The 22,233-nt window shown below is 41.7% G+C and overlaps 3 protein-coding genes and 1 long non-coding RNA gene across 6 annotated transcripts in view; 2 read left to right on the plus strand and 2 right to left on the minus strand.

Moving 5' to 3' along the window:
- The window catches only part of SIFR (SIFamide receptor), a 110,598-nt gene that overhangs the window by 72,554 nt on the left and 15,811 nt on the right, over window positions 1–22,233 (plus strand). The gene's annotated exons all lie outside the window — the stretch shown is intronic.
- On the minus strand, window positions 5,779–7,432 carry LOC117229313 (uncharacterized). 3 transcript variants are annotated; one of them, XR_013034871.1, is made up of 4 exons: window positions 7,153–7,432; window positions 6,814–7,066; window positions 6,636–6,759; window positions 5,779–6,557 (listed from the first exon to the last, which is right to left on the minus strand). It is a non-coding gene; the product is annotated as an uncharacterized LOC117229313 (long non-coding RNA). The 3 variants fall into 3 exon arrangements; XR_013034870.1 differs by having other exon boundaries at window positions 6,814–7,432; XR_013034872.1 differs by having other exon boundaries at window positions 6,818–7,425.
- Window positions 7,478–11,562, plus strand: LOC117229312 (uncharacterized). The gene is made up of 2 exons (XM_033485732.2): window positions 7,478–7,579; window positions 10,947–11,562. The coding sequence occupies exons 1-2, from the start codon at window positions 7,568–7,570 to the stop codon at window positions 11,184–11,186; spliced, it is 252 nt and encodes an 83-aa protein (XP_033341623.1). The 5' UTR covers window positions 7,478–7,567; the 3' UTR covers window positions 11,187–11,562.
- Window positions 13,874–16,718, minus strand: LOC143260592 (uncharacterized). The gene is made up of 2 exons (XM_076526583.1): window positions 16,566–16,718; window positions 13,874–14,212 (listed from the first exon to the last, which is right to left on the minus strand). The coding sequence occupies exons 1-2, from the start codon at window positions 16,692–16,694 to the stop codon at window positions 14,018–14,020; spliced, it is 324 nt and encodes a 107-aa protein (XP_076382698.1). The 5' UTR covers window positions 16,695–16,718; the 3' UTR covers window positions 13,874–14,017.

The raw sequence follows: 22,233 nt of genomic DNA on the forward strand, positions 1-22,233 counted from the left end.
GTATACAATTTCTATAAAATTTGTACAATTTATATAAAACGTGTACAATTTATATACCAGCCAATTTATTATTTATACTTATCATACAATTCATATAAAATTTGTACAGTTTATATAAAACGAATTCAATTTATATAAAATTTGTACAATTTATATAAAATTTGTACAATTTATATAAAACGTGTACAATTTATATACCATCCAATTTATTATTTATACTAACCATACAATTTATATAAAATCTGTACAATTTATATAGCAGTCAATTTATTATTTATACTAACCATACAATTTATATAAAATTTGTACAATTTATATAAAATTTGTACAATTTATATAAAATCTCTTCTCACCCGAAATAAAATATCAAATTTGGTTAAAACACACGGTGTTTCACATCGCAAAAGCAGAGGGCAACCATCGGCCGCATAGTTGTAACATTCGGCGACATTAAACAGCCAATAACTGCGGCCTCGTTAGGGGTCGTAGAGGCCCGGTTGCGGCGCATATCGAGTGCCGCATTACTTGCAAGATGGCCGGCCAGATTATTCGCGGAAGAATACCACGCCAGATGGTATGGATGGAATCGGATGGTTACGATAGGACTGGATATCCTATCGATAAATGATTTCCTATGAATCTCGCGTTAGACGGTCTCCGGCTACCGTCTCCGCGGGCCAGCAAAATAGTTTTATAGGATGCTCGGAAGCGGTCGATCGATCTCGTTGAAATTGGCTGGCGAAAAGGGATCGCCGGGTGACTCGGAATTGTCTTAGCCACCGTCCGAGACGACGGATCGCTCTCTCTCTCTCTCTCTCTCTCTCTCTCTCTCTCTCTCTCTCTCTCTCTCTCTCTCTCTCGGATCGACACTTTTTCCGGCACGGCGTATTGCCGCCGCCGGAAATACATAGATCTTCCTCGTGTATTCTGGTCTCTCGGACACTTCGGGCCAAAGTTAACGCTGACCTAGCTCAACCGTCGTGCCGGATCGTTCGGAGTCCTTTGCGGACTTACCGGAGAGGGTCCGTAGCACACTCCTCGAGGACACATGTTTCGAGCATTGTTATGGCGATTCGATGCGCCGGTTCGCCGGGGGATGAAATTCAATTCAGCAGACTTTTCCGCGCCGCTGGGACTGCTTTTCTTTTTGGACCGGAGACTTTCGATGCCGAAACGTCTCTGCGAAGAACGACGATTCCGGCTGCCCCCTATCCCCCTTCCCCTCCCGCGCTTTGCCAACAGGATTTCACGGGCACGTGTCGCATTGTGGCCGGGGATTCGCGTTTCAATGCGCTCCTTTGCTCCGGGGCTCTTCGTAGATTTACGAGCAGATAATTGTATTTGGGAATAGCCGATTGATTCTTTTCGGGGATACATGTGCCGACACTGCGGACTTTTGTGCGATAGAAATGTTCTCGGTCGGTTGTCACTACGGACTGAAATCGAGAGAATCCGTCCGCGCGTGGTTGAAAAATATTGTACAATTTTTACAATGCGTGTTTATTCGGAACTTTGCGCACGCGTTATCGAAGAACCGGAACATTTGTAGAAATTTGTTCGGTGGACGAATGAGAAATAAGAATTACCGAAATAGAATTTCATTCGAATGATCACGATCTCGTTTACGATTCGATTACGATTTATTCGAATAAAAATACATCCAAATAAGAAGCCGATTTGAAGCGAAATTAAAGACTGTACTATTTTTCCATAGTTTTTCATTTGTGCATCGAATCTATAAAATTCGTAATTCGCTCATTTGGATTTGTGATCACCAAATTGCGGATTTTATGCATTTATGATAAAAACGAGTAGATCAAATTTGAAGCAACGAATTAAAAGAATTAAAGGTATATTACTTTACATTATATTACTTTCAAATTCACTACAATTTTGTAAAAGAAGGAACTTAATTGAAAGAAGAATACCTGACAATCGGTTACTGCAGTTCGCAAATACAATTTTCATTTTGCATAAAGATCTGCGGTTTAGCAATCACTATGACCAATTTCAATTTCTCTGTATCGATTTGATTCGAATTCTATGCGAGATATTTTTCAAAAATACAGATCTTATTTCTATGAAATGGACTGTGAACCTTAAAGTAGAACCTAAACGGATCCGCGATTAACTGTCTCGGGGCGAGTTTCGCCGTCGTAATGAAAAATGGACGATCGGGAATACACGGAGCTCGGGACCGACATGTTATCGTGACACATATACGAATTTGATAGCACCGAGCGGGTGAACAGCACCGTTTATTTTTACTCGCCGATACCAGCCCGTGATGTAAGAGCGTCGCCGGCTGCCACATATCAACCCACATTTTGCACCTATCGAAAGTCGTTTTCAGGACTTCCGTGTGGTCGATATACGATACCATGGTCGCCACTTGCTGCACGTCTCGGCGTTCCGCGGCTATTGTGATCTACGTTACAGCACCGCCCCGCGCTTCCTAATATGGCGTAATCTGACCGGTGCCGTGTCGAAGATTAAGAACGCGGATTGAATTACATAGGCCGACGGAAGCTGACATAACGTCAAACACCGATACATACTTTCTTCGCGAAACGTACGACTGTTGCGGACGAGGCTGGCTTTTTTCTGTATTCTGAAGTATACTGAAGAGAAGTATACTGAAGTATACTGAAGTATACTGAAGAGAAGTATACTGAATTATATTGAAGAGAAGTATACTGAATTATACTGAAGTATACTGAATTATACTGAAGTATACTGAATTATACTGAAGTATACTGAATTATACTGAAGTATACTGAACTATACTGAAGTATACTGAATTATACTGAAGTATACTGAATTATACTGAAGTATACTGAATTATACTGAAGTATACTGAATTATACTGAAGAGAAGTATACTGAATTATACTGAAGTATACTGAACTATACTGAAGTATACTGAATTATACTGAAGTATACTGAATTATACTGAAGTATACTGAATTATACTGAAGTATACTGAATTATACTGAAGAGAAGTATACTGAATTATACTGAAGTATACTGAACTATACTGAAGTATACTGAATTATACTGAAGAGAAGTATACTGAAGTATACTGGATTATACTGAAGAGAAGTATACTGAAGTATACTGAAGAGAAGTATACTGAAATATACTGAAGTATGATAGTGTCAGAAGTATAATAAAGTACGGTGGAGATAGTGGTACAACGAAGTACAGTAAATGAATCGAGCTTAGTTTTTAAATGTGAAAACTTGTCCTTCGAGTCCATTGTTCTGGAATTTGGACACTTGCACTTCGAGAATTAAATTGGACCACGATATTCGATTTAAAAAATAGTCGAATTCTTAATGTATGAATCGAATTCTTGTGTATTCTTAGGTATGTTTACTATGTAAGCAATTTACCCAAATTTATCGATGTTTAATTAACTTACGGCAAGCAGATTTTTCGAAAAGTTCGTCCCTTAGGACAGAGATTACCATTAAGAACACAATTTACGTTCGACATGATTAAAAATTTCTTATGTTAAAAATTATTATAAGAACTATTATAATTATATTATTATAATATATTATAATTAAGATTATAGTATAATATTATAAGTTCGTCTCTTAGGACAGAGATTACCATTAAGAACACAATTTACATTCGACACGATTACAAATTTCTTATGTTAAGAATTATTCTAAAAATTATTATAATTATTATACTATATTATAATTAAAATTATTTTAAGCATTTCGCAGATCTCTCAAACTTTCTTTTACAGAAAAAAGATATTCTTCGATGAAACTTGCGAAACGTTTTAAGTTAATAACTGCAACTCCTCGAGTATGTAGCTCTCTCTCTCTCTCTCTCTCTCTCTCTCTCTCTCGTTGAAAATGATACCGAGTATACATATATTTCTCGTCGCTGCGAATATGCACAGCAAGTGGCCACGACTTTCCTTTAACTCTTACTAGTCCTTGTATCGGTCGACGATTTTGCAAATCCTGGCAAGCACGATCTAGGTTGTTTTGCCAGGCATTAAGTTACTTGACGATTCTAATTGTACGTGACCGTGATCGATCGGGTTTTTAACTGGGCATTCTGTTGATTAAGCAATCGCTCACCGGTTTCTTATTGTTGAAAGCGTGAATGGAAAAGAAGAAAATCTTTCTTCCCCGCGTTTATCTCGAACACTATGAAACGCAGATTACTGTTCCGTGGCCAGCTTTAACTGGAAATAAATCGCTCGTTATAGAAACGGCTCCGCGAGGATCTGTGTTCAATAATAATCGAATTTTAACATGTACTTGTCACACAATTGTCATTAAATCTTAATCGAGCTGCTGACTGATGAACTACTGATTTTCATTCGGATGCGAATCGATGCTTCACTTTTTTCAATACCTCGATAATGAAATATACAATTATTTACAAAATAATACAAATTTCATAAAAAGAAACTAATTTCATTCAATTTTTAAATTTAATACGAATTTATACATTTATTTACAAAGTAATACAAATTTTATTACAAAGAACCGATCTGCAATAATTGTTAAAACTTTATTGAAGTTTCAAATTTAATACAAATTTGTACATTTATTTTGAAAATAATACAAATTTCATTGCAAGGAACCGATCTGCAATAATTATTAAAACTTTATCGAAGTTTTGAATTTAATACAAATTTATACATTTATTTCCGAAATAGTACAAATTTTATTACGAAGAACCGATCTGCAATAATTACTAAAACTTCATCGAAGTTTCAAATTTAATAAAAATTTGTACATTTATTTCCAAAATTATACAAATTTTATTGGAACCAACTAATCTGCCACAATTACAGATAAAACTCGACTCAACGTTTAAATTTAACACGAATTTCACCACGAACAATTTCTGCCTTTGAATAAGTCCCGCGAAAGGGTTAATTTCGCGCGGGGAAATAGATGAATACGATCCGCTGAATTTCCATTTTCGCGAAAACGAGCCCCGCGCCGCGCATTACGAAAATCAATCAATTTGCCCAACATTTCAATCCGACGCCCGTTAAAGGTGAAAACCCGCGGAAGGGCTTGAAAACAAAGGCGTCTCATCAAACAAAGGACCCACGGGTTGAAATTTAAAAATCGCCGAGAGTATCCTGGGCGAACAAAGCTCAGCAATCATCGCGGCTCTATCCTCGAAAGGTCCGACCAACGAAAGTGGTAAGATGGTTCCGGGGCATCGATCGTCGCCGGCATTAAGCCCGAGTGGAAGAGGAGGACGGAGGAAAGAAGAAGAAGAAAAAGATGGAGACGGAGAGAACGAAAGAAAAAAAGCGAGCCGGGGACGACGTTTCTGTTCTCGAGTTACGTCTCCGATCGTCGTGAAATCGGATTTAATAATCGTGTTTTCACCCCTGTTCGACGGCGGTCGGGCACCCTCTGCACGTCCCGCGGTTTCCCCGATTTCCACGGGTTTTCCGGCAAGAAATCTCCGCAAGTGCGAACGATTTTGTCGGCTTGTACAAACGGTACTGCCGGTATTCCGGTAATCAAGCTGTGCCGAAACCGATGCAATAGCGAAATCGTAGCAGTACCGAGACGTATATGAACAACGAAATCGTAATGAATATCTTATCGGTTTTTCTTTCGGCGACGCAGCAGATATTTTATTCATAAGATATTAGATAGATATTAAATAGATATTTTATATAATTTAATAATTATATAATATGATACTTATATAATTATATAATACAATATAATAATTATATAATTACATATATCATAATTTAATAATTAATATTAAATAATACGTTTGCAAACCTCTTCGATTTTAATCATAAAAATACATACTGGCATAATGTTGCACCCTCGTGTAAAAATATGAATACATTTTAGTATGATTGAATATAGGGTGAGATGGGCATAATATTTCTTGCGAAATTAGCCATTGTTATCCAATTATATGACAATATATTACCCAATTATATTATATTATATATTATATTATCCAATATTATCCAATTATCCATTATGGAGATGGGCATAATATTTCTTGTTCTCTACTGTAATTGTAACATTGTATTTTCGTGCGCACAGTATAGATAGAAGTTTCAGTGTAATTAATAATAAAATAATACTGGTAACTAGCGTATGTTGCTTTATAACGACTTAAACGTTATATATACATAATTATAAAAACCCTATCATATATATAGAAAATAATTGAAGAAACTTCTATGCATAAAAGTAAATAAAGTTCAATACATAGACCTTCTACATACATATTTGTATCTCTTTGCCATTTTTATTACAACCTGTGCTTATATGTTCATATATATTTGAAACTTGTTGCAGATTCTATTATAACCTGTGCTTTATGAAGAAGATTCTTCAATCATTTTCTATAACAAGGTTTTTATAATTATGGCAACCAAAAAATAAAAAATGTGAAATTTTGACTGTCTCAGTAAATATTAAAATTATGTAAGAAAGAGAAACAGTTGCACTTAGCAGCATTAATGCACCCAATCTTTATTACGCAGAAAAATCCGCAGCCTCGTTATATTATTATATTACAATTGGTAATCTGAAAAAAAACGGCCTCGTTATATTACAGTAGAACAAGAAAATCGAAAAAATAACCAATCAGTACGACTAAATATACCTCTATTTTTTTCTCGCAGCATGACGTCATATATATGCCAGTATTCTCGTGACTCGATTTTGATAAGGGTTTCGATGATACAGCCAAAAAAATACCGGTATTTTACATTTCGCTGGAGAAGTCCCTGTAGCGAAACACAAAAATTGAAAAAAAATTCCCAATAAACACCGACACTTACATACAACATATCCGGCGTCTCCAAGGGTTTCGGTACCACCGAGAAATACCGTGATAGCGGCGTTACAGTACCGGTATTCTCCATTTCGATAGAAATCCCTGATTCGCAGGCAGTCTCCCCGGGGCGGTCGGCGATCTTAAGAATCTCCGTGGAAAGATTCCCGTCGTTGTCCTGTCGCTGAAAAGGCTCCGTCGAGCCTACGTTGTTCGCCGTTCGTCGGACGAGCAAGGCCGTAACGGAAGGAAGACCTTGGCTGCGTTTTTACGAAATGAGTTTGCATTTAGAGCGTGTATGCCCGGTCGCCCGTTTATTTTTCACAGTTCCGCCCGTTCCACCTACCCCGGGTCCCCCGTTGTTTCAGCGCTGTGTGCGAGAGTATCACCCACACACGGACGGGCCGTCACCGGCGCACACCGGCGCGCGGCGAGCGATTGAACTATTTCCACATAAAGTGTCTTAACCCAATTCCCCGGAACCGATCATGAGGGGTTGAAAGCCCGCGATTGGCTGCCCCGGCGCTGTTTCCTCCCGTTGAAGCGCCGCGATTGGCCGAGCCGCGCCCCACTACGTCCTGCGAACGGCTGACTCAACCGGCGGTCGCATAACGTCATACTGTCAAACGGCGGGCCACGTGATCAAATTTATAGTGATTTTTTAAAATCGGCTTTTGTATAAAAGGCCGCCGGCTCGGACATGGAGCATAAGCTTTCTTACTTTCGAGTAGCAAACAAGCAACCCACAACCCACTCTCAACATGTTCAAGTTGGTAAGAAGAACTTGCTCACTTGCTGCTTACTTTTCGTTATTTCGTCTCGCCGCTCTTGTGCATTACTTGTGCTTTGCCGCGTGTCCGGTCTTTTGCCGGCTCGAATCGAACCAATTGACTTGCTAATATTTTATCGACACTCGCACAACTGGAAACCGTACGAACGTACGCCGCTCTCGTTTCAGTCCGACGTAACCGTATCGCTATCAACGTTTACATATGTTCGATCATTCAGTTCCGGTCGCTCGACTTTTCGCCGATCGGTCCTTGGCTTTTCCGCGTCGACTGCACCTTACAATTAGCTCGGGAACCACCGGATCAACGTTAATTTCGAGTTCGTTACGTCACGATCGCTCGGAACACGGCTTCGTCGTTGCTCGAGTCGGATACGGTGTCATCCGATACGCGCTTTTAACATCTGCGAGATGCATAAAATCTGTAATTTTACTGCTGCACTTACGTGTGCAGTCGTTGTTAACTCTTGATCGGCAAAAATCGTTGATTCGAAGTTCGATAGTTTACTAACATTTTGGAAATATTTGCACGGCATTGAAAATCGGTATTTACTAACTTATTGTTTGTTTATTTTGTAAGTACTGGACGAAGAGAAATTGTTTAATTTACGTGGACAACGATAACTGAGACAGTAACTGAGATTGTAACTGGTACAGTAATTGGGTCAGTAACTGAGACTGTAACTGGTACAGTAATTGGGTCAGTAACTGAGACTGTAACTGGTACAGTAATTGGGCCAGTAACTGAGACTGTAACTGGTACAGTAATTGGGTCAGTAACCGAAATTGTAACTGGTACAGTAATTGGGACAGTAACTGAGACTGTAACTGGTACAGTAATTAGGACAGTAACCGAGACTGTAACTGATACAGTAATTGGGACAGTAACTGAAGCAGTATCAAAATTGTAAACGTCGCCTTTTAGTATTGTTTGTTCATTATTGTTCGAGTAAATGATCCTCACCAAAACTGAAAGAACGTACTGTTACACGCAATCGGACTTAAATCGTCTCAGATCGAAGAGCTCTTAAAAGAATTTCAAAGAATTTCAAAGAATTTTGAACGAATTTGTGATTAATTTTGAACAAGTTTTCATCTGTCTACTTTCATCTACTAATTGTGCTAAAATCTACCCTTTAGAATTGATCATAAATCGGTACAGCTTGTAATATCCGCAGCTCACTCGTCTACACTTATAGTACATCAATTAATTAGTTCGCAAATTGCAACAAAAATCTCATCGAGCCTCGAGCTCGAACTAGCTGTTCAAAAATGTTCAAAATTCGAATCCGTAGAATACAAACTTTCTGATTTCAACGGATCGAAGCTCGACGGACATTTCATTCTTCCTTGAATAATTTCAATTAGTGTATCGATGCCCTTCAACGATCTTCCACTATCTGAAAACGAACCTATAAATGCACTGAAATCGGTACTGATCACTATAGATTCGTCTCCCGAGACTTTCTCGAGGTCGATTGAAATTCCCTTATCGTTAATCGGTTTTCTCGGCCGCGAACGCACGCGTCACACGCGGCCAATCTCCGAGCGATTCTCGGCGCGGTAATTGTCGGAATCGGCCAGTCGGATCGCTGGGAAAATTCCCGGAGCTGGTCGATCCGGCCGATCGATAAGCCGATATTCCCGGCTCGGCGCGGCTTGGCGCGGCTTGGCGCGGCTCGGCGCGGGAAAGACACGTAACGCGGTTCTCTCTTCGCGACGGTGACCTTTCCTTCGCGTCTACCATATGCACGCCCGTGCACGGACCCTTACGTTCACTCGAACGGACACCGAGTTTCCATCCGGTCACAAAAATCCTCGAGCGAGCGCGCGACCACTGAAGCATGCACATTGTTAGCCAACATCGGCTGCCGGCTAAAGCAGTCGTGAGTCAAACGGCGAACGCACGCCGCTAACACGGAATGCAGTCCGCTTTGCACACTTTTCTCTCGCCTCCTCTGTTCCCGGGTCCCGGGAACGAGCCCGAGTTTTCCGCCGGCCCGATTATTATGCCGGCCGAGGAACGCCACTTGCTTCGCGTCCTGTTCACGCGATACCAACACCGGTTCCCACCGCGGGGTCGCCTAACGCGTTCCATCGTTATTAACCGCTTCCGAAGATGACAGATTCGCCGGTCGACTCCGTTGCACGTGGCTGTGACATCGTTTCGAGTCTTTTTATCCTCGAGGTGGCTTCCCCAATCTCTGTCGCAACGACGTTAGGCGACCGTGTATGTTCCCCGCGATTATTTCTCGCCGCGTGCATAGGATGAAAGTGCATCGTTGCTAGGATCGATTAGGTTTAACACTGGAATTACACGCAGAATTACCGAGGCCTAAATTCAACTGATCTCTATTGCTTTATAGCATCGACGAGATTGTCTTTAATTAAATTTCGTACGATTCCTGTGATAACAGATGGCTGATTAAAGAAGTTCGTCTGAAAATTTCTCGTAGAAACATTTTCATTGTATCAGCAATCGTAAAAGAATAGGCCAGAGACCAGTCGTTTCGACTGATCTGGCAATTATAGTGTCACAAGCAGCTATATTAACTCATAAAAGCAAAAATACGACATTTATTCCGATCTTTGAAGAGTCTTATTGTAATATTTGCCGCAAATAAAGCACAGATAGAATAAATAACTCACAAATGCATCTTTACAGTCTGAATAATCGTAAAAGTGACCAGTCGTTTCGTCGGGTTCCGTAAAGCTGGTGCTAATATTTGCAGAGTTTTACAAACGATGCGCGTAAGAAGGGACAGCAAATCGATAGGAGAACGCTAAATAATCACACGTCGCGTCGATAATCATCCATCGAGAATCGAACGTCGATGCTCGGACGTTCTTCACAAAAGATCGGGCGCTTAGCTCCGGAGCTTCGGGCACACTTGGCCCAGAAAGACGAAGCTCCTCGGGTCCACGAAATAATACGAGTACACAGATGTCGGGGAACCGAGCTCGAGGACGCGTTAATATTCCGAAAGTTATTCGACCGTTCAAAGTGCATTATCCGGCGCTGAACGAAAGTTTCGGTGAAAAGATGTTGGTATGTTAATTCCGCGATTCCGCGATACCGGCAGCCTTATGAAGCTTCCGGCGGAAGCCGGACAGGCTGGACCGGCACTTAAGACTTTAATCGCTGAAAGATTAATACCGTCCGTGGGAAAATCTACGTGAGCCATCTTTCGAAGGCCGCGCGTTGCAAGCAGGAGGACGACGCGATACGATACGATACGAGACGCGACGAGAGGCGACGAGAGGCGACACGCCTGCGACGATTAACCGTGGGATCGGGACCGAGCGTGCACCACCGTTCTCTGCTAAGTTTGCAAATGCTGGTGTTCCCACAGGCTGTCCTCGCTGCCCTTTTGGCTGTCGCTGTTGCCGCTCCTGGTGGTCTCACCGGAATCGTCGCCGACCATGGAGTTGGCCCGATCACGGCTCCCCTGCTCGTCGGACACGCTGCGCCCTTGGTCTCCGCCCATGTGATTGCCCAGCCCGTCTCCCCCATTGTCCGCACCGCACCGATCGTCACCAAGTCCGTCCTGACCGCCGCTCCCCTGCCCCTTCTCTCCGTTCACGGCCATTAAATGACAGTCGATTCTACGTTACAACCAACAACTCACGACGAGACAACCCCCTAGAAAAAGTACCCCCCTTACTCCTCGTAAATCGTCCCCTCGAAACCATCCAAGAACAAGGGAAGGACTGTCGCCAGAAGACACAAGCTAAAAGTACCAAGAAGATCACATGGAACCACCACTTCACCCTGCCAATCTATCCATCAAGATGACGCCCGGACAACCGGTCACGGGCCACCAGGAATCGGCTGGTCCCACTCCTTTTTGTGCATTCGCAACTTTTTGATCATCAATGTAATTCGGACGTTCATTCATTTGCACCATCATCCAGGACCCCTCCCTTTCGGTCATATGGAATTTTAATAAAATTTTATTTAAAAAAAAAGCTTTCTTTCTCGTTGTTGTTGTTGTTGTTGTCACCTTGCCTGCCGGCTCGCAATTTCGCTCTATCGATTGCAGCATCTTCGAGGGCTCACCTTATTCGATCTCCTATCAGGAGCATAGCATAACTCGTTCATCAATGCAAAATATTTCGTCGATTTGTATAGCGTATACATTAATTGGAGCAGGACATTGAATCCGTGGGTGCAGATTGCATGTGCCTGGATTTTCGGAATGTAACATCTTTATAAAGGGTCGAAACTGCTCGATAAAAAGGAGATCGAAGACGAAGGACGCGCACGAGATGCAATCAACGATTCGTTGCAGCATTCGTTAACCTACACGCATCGATTGCACCGCATAAATTAATCGCGCCTCAGCCGTCGGATTCCAAGTCCGATCTGGTTTTATGTTAATGCTCTATTTACTGCGAGCCTATTAATAGAAGTCTCGGCGATCGCATCGCGCCAGCGCGACGAGCTCGGAAATATCCTTCTAAATAATAATCCTAAAAACGCGGCGCTCCTAGTAATCCTATACCGTATAGAAACTGCATAATCCTGCGATAAAGACCGTAAATGACTCCGCCGCAAGTTGGAACTCGTCGCCGATCGCTCGGTTCCATAAAACGGCCAACAAAATGATATATCCCAGGCTTTGTGATATCTTCGCGAAGCCTCCGAGGAAATTGTCCGACGTTTTCAAAGGCGCTCGAATGTCCGGCACATTCGGGACAGAGAGAACGTGTTTCCCCCGTTGGACCAGCCGAGTGGTTCGAGGATAACGAAAGCGCACTCGAAAAATAGCGTGCAATCCCGGTATTTTATGTGCGGCTGGAAGAGCCCGCTTTCATCGCAGCCGGCACGGCCGGGAAGCCAGAAAATATTACCGAACCCCCCCGCGTGTGATCCCTCTTCCGGCGAAGTTTCCGGCCCGATCGCCGAAGGAAAGAGTTGTTAACAGAGGCGGAGAGCACTCGAGGGTCCCGAGTCCGTTTGCGACTTTATCTCGGTACGTTCACCCCGAGAGCAGCGGCGTATCCATGCGTCTTCGAGGACAGCCGAAACTGTGGCACGTGTAACGATGGTATCCGTGACAGACGAACGTTCGCTGTCGGATATAACCGACCGTTCGCATACGGTCGCGTATAAGCGACGCGCATATTCGGCGACGTATCTTTTCCGTCGAGCACGAGTACGCCGGTCTTCGGAAAGATTCCGTTCGCTTTTACGCGGTAGCGGACGAAATGTACATTCGAATGGAACGAAAGAAGCCGGCACTCTGTTCGCAAATTGTCCGCGCGACGACGTCTTGCGTAGCGCAATGCGTCGGACGAAATACGATTGAACCTCGCGATTTGTCCGACGACGATATCTTTGCCTTTAGAACCCGACTTGATCGATGTTCAAGAGCCTTGGCAGGCGCGAGTTAAATTTTTGTAGACCTTTGGCACTCGGTGGTCCTTTCTTACAAAAGTCTTTTTGACAACGAATTTCTGTACTCTTTTTGACGGAAGTATAACCGAGCATGCATAGAATCGTGTATTATTATACTTATCATTGTTCTTCAACATATTTTATATAGCAATCCTTCTAAATTCGTCAATTTTTTAGTGCCCCCTTCCCCCCGCCATTAGAACGCCTTATTTCCTTTTCGAATTAATTTAATTTAATTGTATTGTATTGTATTATTGCATTATATTAATTTTAATAATATAATATAATATTATAAAATATATATAATATATTATATTATTATTATATTATATTATATTATATTATTATATATATTATAATATTATAATATATGTAATAAATATAATAATATATATATTACGTCTCTTTGTTAAAATTAATATAATGCAATAGTACAATATAGACGTTTCTATATTATTATCGATAATCGTCACTTCTTACTGGGAATCCATGAGCAGCCCACGTGGGAATTTTTTAAGAAGGCGAGGTTAAAAAAGTATACCATCCATCGACAGATTTCGAAACGAAATAAATAACTAGCGGCGTACAATTAGCGATTGAAACTCATCCTATTAAATCTATGACCGCTATTCTATCTTCGTCGAAATTATTCCACCCTTTCCCTCGATAGCGTTCCAAAAAGCCTGTCTTTTGCTGTACGAGGCTGGTCCCTTGTGTCGTTATCGCGCACTATTCTCGACCCCGTGGAAGACAACGTCGCGAGACTTTCTAACGGTTGGCAACCGTCTCGCGGATTTTACTGCCGGCATAAAGGACCGGTTCCTTTGGCGAAATTAACCGGGCAACGGGGAGCGAGGAACGATGAAGTCGACTCTCGACTGCAGTTAGCCGCGAGCTTTATTTTAAATGCATGTCATAACGGTACAAAATTGTTTGGCGAAAGAGCCTCGTTCAACTGGCTCTGCCTGTGGTATGCCCTGTGTGTGTGTGTGTGCGTGAGTTCCGGCGGAGGCGTCTGCGGTGTCAGTAGAGATACGAAGAACCTGGGTAGAACCATTTGTATCCGTATCCGTTGCTGTAGGACAGAGGGTAGGTCGCGGTGTGCAGCGGCAGCACCTTCACGTACGGCTGCGAATAGACCAACGGGTGGCTGATCAGTGGTGGCACCGGAGCTGGCTCAGCGGAAACCGCCACCAAGGCTACGGCCAGCAACACAATCTGTCGAAAATTCAGAATCGCATTTAGTCCTGATTTGTTAACCATCGTCCGTCCGTCCACCGTCGCCTGGACATCCGCTTTCTCTGGTCGAAATTCAATTTCTTTGGTTCAAAGTGTTTTTCCATAGTTTTCGATTTATTTATTCTATATTAACCTTCCGAATTGTTCGAATTATTTGAATTATTTGAACTATTTGGATTATTCGAATTATTTGAATTATTCGAATTATTCGGATTATTTGAATTACTTGAATTATTCGAATTATTAGGATTATTTGAATGATTCGAATTATTTGAATTATTTCAATTATTCGAAATATTCGAATTATTCGTATTATTTGAATGATTCGAATTATTTGAATTATTTGAATTATTCGAATTATTTCAATTATTCGAATTGTTCACAAATGAATAAATATAATGGAATAGATGGAACAATTTACGACGAATAATGAATGAATCGAATGAAATCTTTGGAAGAACGAGTTTGAAAGAACGACGAGAGAAACGTTTCGAGGAGGAATCTTTCGATTTTTGCGTCGATTTTGGATATTTCACAGACTCTGGAATTGGAAAAATTGCGTTTCGTTCGGTACGAATCGGTCGAGTGGATCTTGAGATATCGTGGCGACCAATTTAACAAACGCAGTATCGACAGAAATGCGATTGAAATATCGAAGCCATTGACCGAAATTCGAATACCGTACGTTCGTATTCAGAAATGAATAATAACCGTTTCTTTACGCAGATCTCTATTTTTACGAACATGTGTCATTGTATCTATTTACGCGAATCTCCGACATACCGGTCGTGTCAAAGGTTATTCCGTGATTGTCAATTGCTTTAGAAAAAAGACAAATGACGCGCGAACGAGCCTGATCACGGAGAACCGCGGTTTTGTACGGTTGTACGTCCATCGATCGTAATCCGTGACTGATCATACGAATCGAACGTTACGTGCCTATCGATTATTCAATTAACTCCGAGCTGATGGCAGATTTACGAGGCTGATTCTGCTACGCGAGCCGTTATTTGCGTATTTGACGATCTTCGCGCGATCGGTATGTAAATTGGCAAGGAGATCGAACGCGGTCGTCTGAGACACGATAATTACAGAATCTCCGCCGTGTGTTCCATATTCCAGAAACGTTACATAAAGTCTAATGGGCGATAAAGTACGCCGAGTTAGCGTAATAGCACTTCAGCGCGAATATACACGTTGTTAATTGCACAGTTCTATGTCTGCTTTGTCTATCTTGTCTAATGAGCACCGGAGAAACACATCATACCTTTCGAAATATGTGTATCTTTAATGAAATTCAACATTTCAACGAACATTAATAAACGACGAATTTAACGCACTCACGGCAACAGCGAGTAGTTTAAATATAAAATTGCGAGGACGCGAGAAGGATTTAATGACACTGTTACACCGTCCTCGGGTTAACGGAATTATTAGTAGAAACAATTTATTTTTATATCGTTTCTGCTCCTTGCGATCGATGTGGAATTAAACTGCGAACGTTTGCGCAACAGAAAGCAGAATCGAAGTTTCCAAATAAATTCAATCACTGCTAATGTAAGAACCGATATATTAATATTCACGAAATTTTCTACACCATCCATTGTTTCAAGTTTCACCGACACGTTACAAATGCATAAAATCCGCCGCCCACGCATAAAACGTACGGCGCACAGCGAACGAACGGCGGGTTAAAAAAATGTCAAAGACTAATCGATGTTATTCAGACAGGGAACAGGTTCTTAACAGCTGCACATTTAAAGCCGCAGATCCCGCTGAGATAATTTTTCAATCTGCAAGTCAATTACGTTTCGAGCTGCTGAACATTTCGCGTTAATACCGTACGTTACTTTACGTCCACTATGGAAATACCTCTGGTCGAAAAAAAACCTGGCAATCTGCAAGTTTCAGATTGCAAGCTGTTATCCAGCAGTCTTTGAAATAACAAAGTAAAACCCGAACGGTATATAACGCGGCGAATAATTGTTTAGAAAGGAATCACTCGATCGCCATGCTTCGATTAATTCAATCGCCGACTTCTCGACGATCGAATGCTTTTAATCGTTCCGCGCGTCACGCGACAGAATTTTCTACGGCCACAAATACGATCGCGGCTCGAAGCATCGAAACCGATTTATCAGATTTCTCGCGATTCAGTTCCCGGTCCACCGCGTTCCAGGATTCATGAAACATCCGTATGGACAACAAGCTTCGTTCTCGAACTTCTCCCGGTTTCGCGGCACCGCGCGCCCTCCTCGTGCACGCGCACAAAACGCGCGGAAACGCGCAGGACGAACGAACGTAAGTAATCGCGTACGACAGCTATACTTGCCAGCTTGAACATGTTAAACGTTTTATCGGCTTTTCCGTTCGCAAACACGAAGGGACGGTCGCAAATGGATACTGCAGTTGCCGCTACTGAAATCGAACTCTTTATATATACGGTCTGTGTCATCTTCATTGTTTGCCGGGGCTCTGCAGGGGAACCATGGTCAGCCTCGATCGTTCCGCGATAATCCGTGTCCGCGAGCCGACCGATTTTTTTCCGTCCTTCCCGGCAGCATCTTCGAGGTAACGCGCGCGGACAGGTGGTGCGGTTTGTTGTCATAAATATGCAACGACGCGGAGCGCGCGGACCACTAGGAAATCGTTCCCGCTAATGTTATCGTAGATCAGTATCGTTCCCATTGATTTATAGAAGGACTTTGCGCCGCCGACAATGTTCCCGCGACGGACGCGCGAATCGAAGGACAATCTCGTCCATTGCGGAGCTTCGATTCCGAAAGAAACGTACGGCGTGTTGCTAAAATGTGCCAATCGAACGGCGACGATTCCATGCGAAGACGGTTCTTCCTTGGCGAAAATAGTTCGTTAACTCGTTGCCCTGTAATACCGCGTCGTGCTGAAGATTTTGAGCGCGTTCTACAAAATATGGGTATTAACACTATGCCGTCCGGTGGCACCACGCTGGTGCCACGCAAAAACTATCTGTTGTGTGCCGGTGGCACCACTTTGGTGCCATTTTAAAAAACTGATACAACATTTGAACTATATTTCTTCGGCGTTAAAAGGCAGCGAACTAACTATTGCATTGTGCTTATTTAACTAAGAATTAAGTACGAAAATTCTTGGACGACGTGTCTTAATTTTAGGAATTTATATTACCGGCATCTTCGAAATCTTTTTTAAGATCTAAAATTTCCAAGCTGTCATGCCGGCGTCAAACAAAAGAATCATATCTAAGATCTGCGGACGGCATAGTGTTAAAATGATAATAATAATAATAATAATTTTATTCGCGCGCATGAATAAAGAGAGCCTTTGTTACCGAGAAATAGACGAAACAAAGATCAGACGAATAGAGTAAAAAATAAATATATGTGTTGATACAATAAAAAAGTAAGAAATAGTGTAGTCTACGCATATAATAAATATATACTAGATACAATAAACATGTATAGTAAAGAAAATGTAAACAAATGAAAGATTGTCAGACATGCAAGTAACACCTCTGTGAAAATAAGAGTACCAAAAAATGATTATCATAAACCTAGGAGAAATTAGGTTGCAGAATGGTGAACAGTAACCGAAACAATGGCGGAGTGTCTGAGCTTGGCGAACAATAACTATAAACAGACAAATATTAATAATAAATACAATATAATATCAGACAAATATTGATCAACGCAGCTGTGAAAAATATCCTAATGCAAAGGGTTAACAAGTTATTAACGAAAAGCACCGACCAATCAGCGGTCGAGTCTTGGAACGATTTCAGGAAATAGCCATAGATCACTTGATTCGAATAACTTTTGGGACACCCTGTGTAGAGGCGCAGGGAAAAAGGATTAACTTCCACGGGGGGGAAACGCGAAACCTTCGCAAGCCACGGAATGTATAAAAGACAAATCTGCTTGGTAATGGTCTTGGAACGTTCTCTTGATCGTCCGTCGGCCAATGGGAACGTGCTACACGAACTGGAGGACGAGCCGTGACGAAACGTTTAATTAACGAGCGGACCGGGGAAAGCGTCTTTAAGCTTTCGTTTCTTTGCTATGCATCCGCGACGCAGCTTCTTTTGCATCGTAAAGAGATATCTGCATGCTTGCCGGTACGCCCGAGTTCCCGGAGCCTTTACTTTAGAACTTTAAGAACTTTAAGAGAACTTTACGAGGTGGAAGGGAGGGCGAGCGATTATTTCGGAGTACAATCGCAGACGTTGTTAATCCTTCTAACGGTGTCTCGGATCACCGTGACCCATAACCGTGTATTAGCGTCGCTTTTTTTCAGGTACCATCTTACTCGAGTCATTGTCCAATCGTGCAAATAAATTTATACTTTCTTCTGCGTTGTCAAGGTTAAATTGTTATATATTGGGTTGGCAACTAAGTAATTGCCGATTTCAGTTATAGATGTCTCTCACTCCCATTTTTATGATATCCGTAAATGTTATATTATAAAATTATTATTATCATTATTATGTTATTTTTTATTATTCGTGAATGTTAGCAACTGGACAAATTGAATGTAGTGGTCAAGGAAAAGCGACCAAAATTAGTTAATCGTAAAGATGTCATTTTCCAGCAGGACAATGCTAGGCCGCACACGTCTTTGTTCACTCGGCAAAAATTGATGGATATTGGTTGGGAATTGATGTTACACCCACCATACAGCCCTGATCTCGCGCCATCGGATTTCCACTTATTTCGATCCCTGGACAACTCCCTTCGTGGTAAAATTTTTAATGATGATGACGCTGTAAAATCTCACTTAGTTTTTGGCCGAAAAGGATCAGACTTTCTACGAGCGTGGAATTTTCAAGTTGTCAGAGAGATGGCAAAAGGGCATCGAACAAAATGGAAAATACATTACAGATTAAACTTAATTCCAAGGAAAAAAAATTGTTTACTTCATTGAACAAATCGGCAATTACTTAGTTGCCAACCCAATAGATACTTTTATATCGTGTGGCCAAAAATATTGGAGGAATAAACAGGGGGGAAAAATGTGTCAAAGCAGTCGGAACAAGAGGAAAACCGTGTGGCCGGCTAACAAAGGAAATGATTAATAACGCGCAAAGCGTGCCGAGGAATAATCGTTGGGGCAACAAACAAAGGGTGGATAAACAGACGAAAACATTGGAAAACGCGGATTTTTAGAACTGCATCGTTTATTGAAATCATTGACGGTAGAAATGAAGTTTCATTTTTAACGATACCTGTGAATACTTTTTTCGACGTAGCAGTTTATCTCAACGAGATAGATATCCTCGTATCGAACAACTGGGACTTTCTGGAAAATCTGGTTTTTCAGAAAACCGTGTAACATACATTCTCGGTAATCATTTCCTTTTTATTACCTCTTTATACAGAGAAATCGTGCACAAGCAAGTCCGTGAAAACGTGTTCCGTAAAAGCGGCCGTCACTCGGCCACTGTACCAGATTTCGCGACAAAAAAATTACCATTAGCTACACAAATCACACATGCTTCTAAACAGAGTTGGGCAACGAATTAATCGACGGCCGAAGTAGAACTTTGATGGAATTACTATATCGACGTATCCTTTAAATTCCATTAGAAAGTCAACGATTATCGATTGTCTCCTTCGATCGGCGATCGACGATTTATTTCATCGGTCGATTAATTCCATTGTCCATTCTTTCGATGATTAATGCGTTTAATGAACAAGCGACGACCGCATCGATCAATCGGCTAATTCGATCGTCCATTCTTCTGATGATTAATAGCTTTAATCAACAAGCGACGACCGCATCGATCAATCGACTAATTCGATCGTCCTTTCTTTCGATGATTAATGCGTTTAATCAACGAGCGACGACCACATTAATCAATCGACTAATTCGATCGTCCTTTCTTTCGACGATTAATGGCTTTAATCAACAAGCGACGACCGCATCGATCAATCGGCTAATTCGATCATCCATTCTTTCGATGATTAATGGTTTTAATCAACAAGCGACGACCGCATCGATCAATCGGCTAATTCGATCGTCCATTCTTTCGATGATTAATGGCTTTAATCAACGAGCGACGACCGCATCGATCAATCGGCTAATTCGATCGTCCATTCTATCGATGATTAATGACTTTAATCAACGACCGACGATTGCATTCGTCGACCGGTTAATTGAATCGTCGATTGTTCGACGATCAATGCCTTTAATCGTTCCCATCGATCAAACTCGATCATAATCTCCCTCCGTAACGGTCCAGAAAAGATCCCGTTTTCCTACGCATTGTCAACTTAACCCTTTAACGAGCGTTGCTCAAGAAATTCGCCGCGATCGGCGCCTTATCGGGGCAAGTACGCGCGCACGTACGAAGCGAGCTCGCCTCGCGATACGTGAATGTCTGTCCGCCATCGCGTCGCTTTAAAAGAGACCTCGGCTGTGTTTGCAGTAACGCGGCTCCTGTGTCCGCCGATGCGGAACCGAGCCGAGTCTCTTTCGAAATCGCAGATAGAATACACGTTTACATAACGAAGGCATGCAAAGAAACGAGCGAACGTTTTATGCTGTACGGTTCCGCCGCGCCGTTGCGTAGGTGTTTACCCGTAACTCGTACCTTTATTCCACGATCGTAAAATCGCGGCCGCCTATGCATTCCCGATAAACAATATCGCTCTGCTCGCCGGCTCTACGCGCGCACACATTTACACGCGTGGGTGTACGTACGTGTACGTATACCAGAACGCAGAACAATCCGTGGTGTCTCTCTGGCGCCGATTTTTTTTTGTTTTCCGAACGTTCCACGCTTTCCCCGGTACGCGCTGTCCGATTTAAACGCGTTTTCCACTCGCTAATCTGTACCTTAACGCCTTGACGCGTTGATTACCTTACCACGTGTCGACCGTGTCAGTGATGCAACACATCGCTGCTACGATTTTGCAGGACATTAGCTCGAACTCTCCAAATTGAGTTCGCGAATTTACTGCAGCCGAAATTCGGCATCATTCGAATTCTTTATCTTGTCCAAGATCGTTATTTTTAGGCGAATATTTTATGTTCGAATCACGATTATTCATTATTCGCCGTAAATCGATGCTTCCATTTATTAAAGCATTATTCGAATATATAATCAAATATAATAAAGCATTATTCGGATAAATTATTCGAGTAACAATTATTATTCTTCTTATTATTATTCGTTACAAATCAATCTATCTGATAAAGAATTATTCGAATAATTTATATGACAAATAATAATAATAATAATAATAATGATAATAATTGTTATTCAAATAATTTATTCGAATAAGTAGGTAGAATAATTCATGACAAATAATAATAATAATAATGATAATAATTGTTATTCGAATAATTTTCGAAGAAGACAATGTATTCGACCGAATTACTCGAAAAGAGATTCTATAGTTATTCGATGCAAATAATACTCGACTGCTTCCATTTTTCTGCAATTTTATAAGAATGTCGAAATTTAGTCTAGCCTTTCGTTTGTCCGATGATTGTTAAACGGAATCGTATTCTCGGGCTTTCAACGATCGCGTTAAACGCGTGCGCGGAATATGTTCGATGCTTCGGACGAGGTTAGATTAAATCCGGCCGAAATTGAAATGCAATTTGTCGTAAATGGGTTTAATAACGGCCCCAGGAATCCTTAATCCGCGAGGAAATAATGGAAACGGCGCCCGACGAAAAATGCGAACCATCGATCAACCGAGTCGGGTTAATTAGCCACCGCGGGAGGGTTACGCTCGAATTTTATCGCGCCCTGTCGGTCGCTGTCGGTAATCGATCCGGCAAAACATTGTTATTTAGCTGCGTGTACCAGTTATCGGCGTTTCTCATTATACGTCGGTTTATCCGCGCTCCGGACGAGCATTCATCCGCACGTAAATGTCGATAACCGGCGAAACGATTTATCGCTTATTTATCGTCTCTGCTAATTGATTTTTCACAGGCTGTCTATTCGTGTATTCTAATCGACTGGTATGGCAGTTGTTTTATTATACATCTAG

This window comes from Megalopta genalis, chromosome 15, assembly GCF_051020955.1.
Source record: "Megalopta genalis isolate 19385.01 chromosome 15, iyMegGena1_principal, whole genome shotgun sequence".
In the NCBI taxonomy this organism is placed as follows: domain Eukaryota; kingdom Metazoa; phylum Arthropoda; class Insecta; order Hymenoptera; family Halictidae; genus Megalopta; species Megalopta genalis.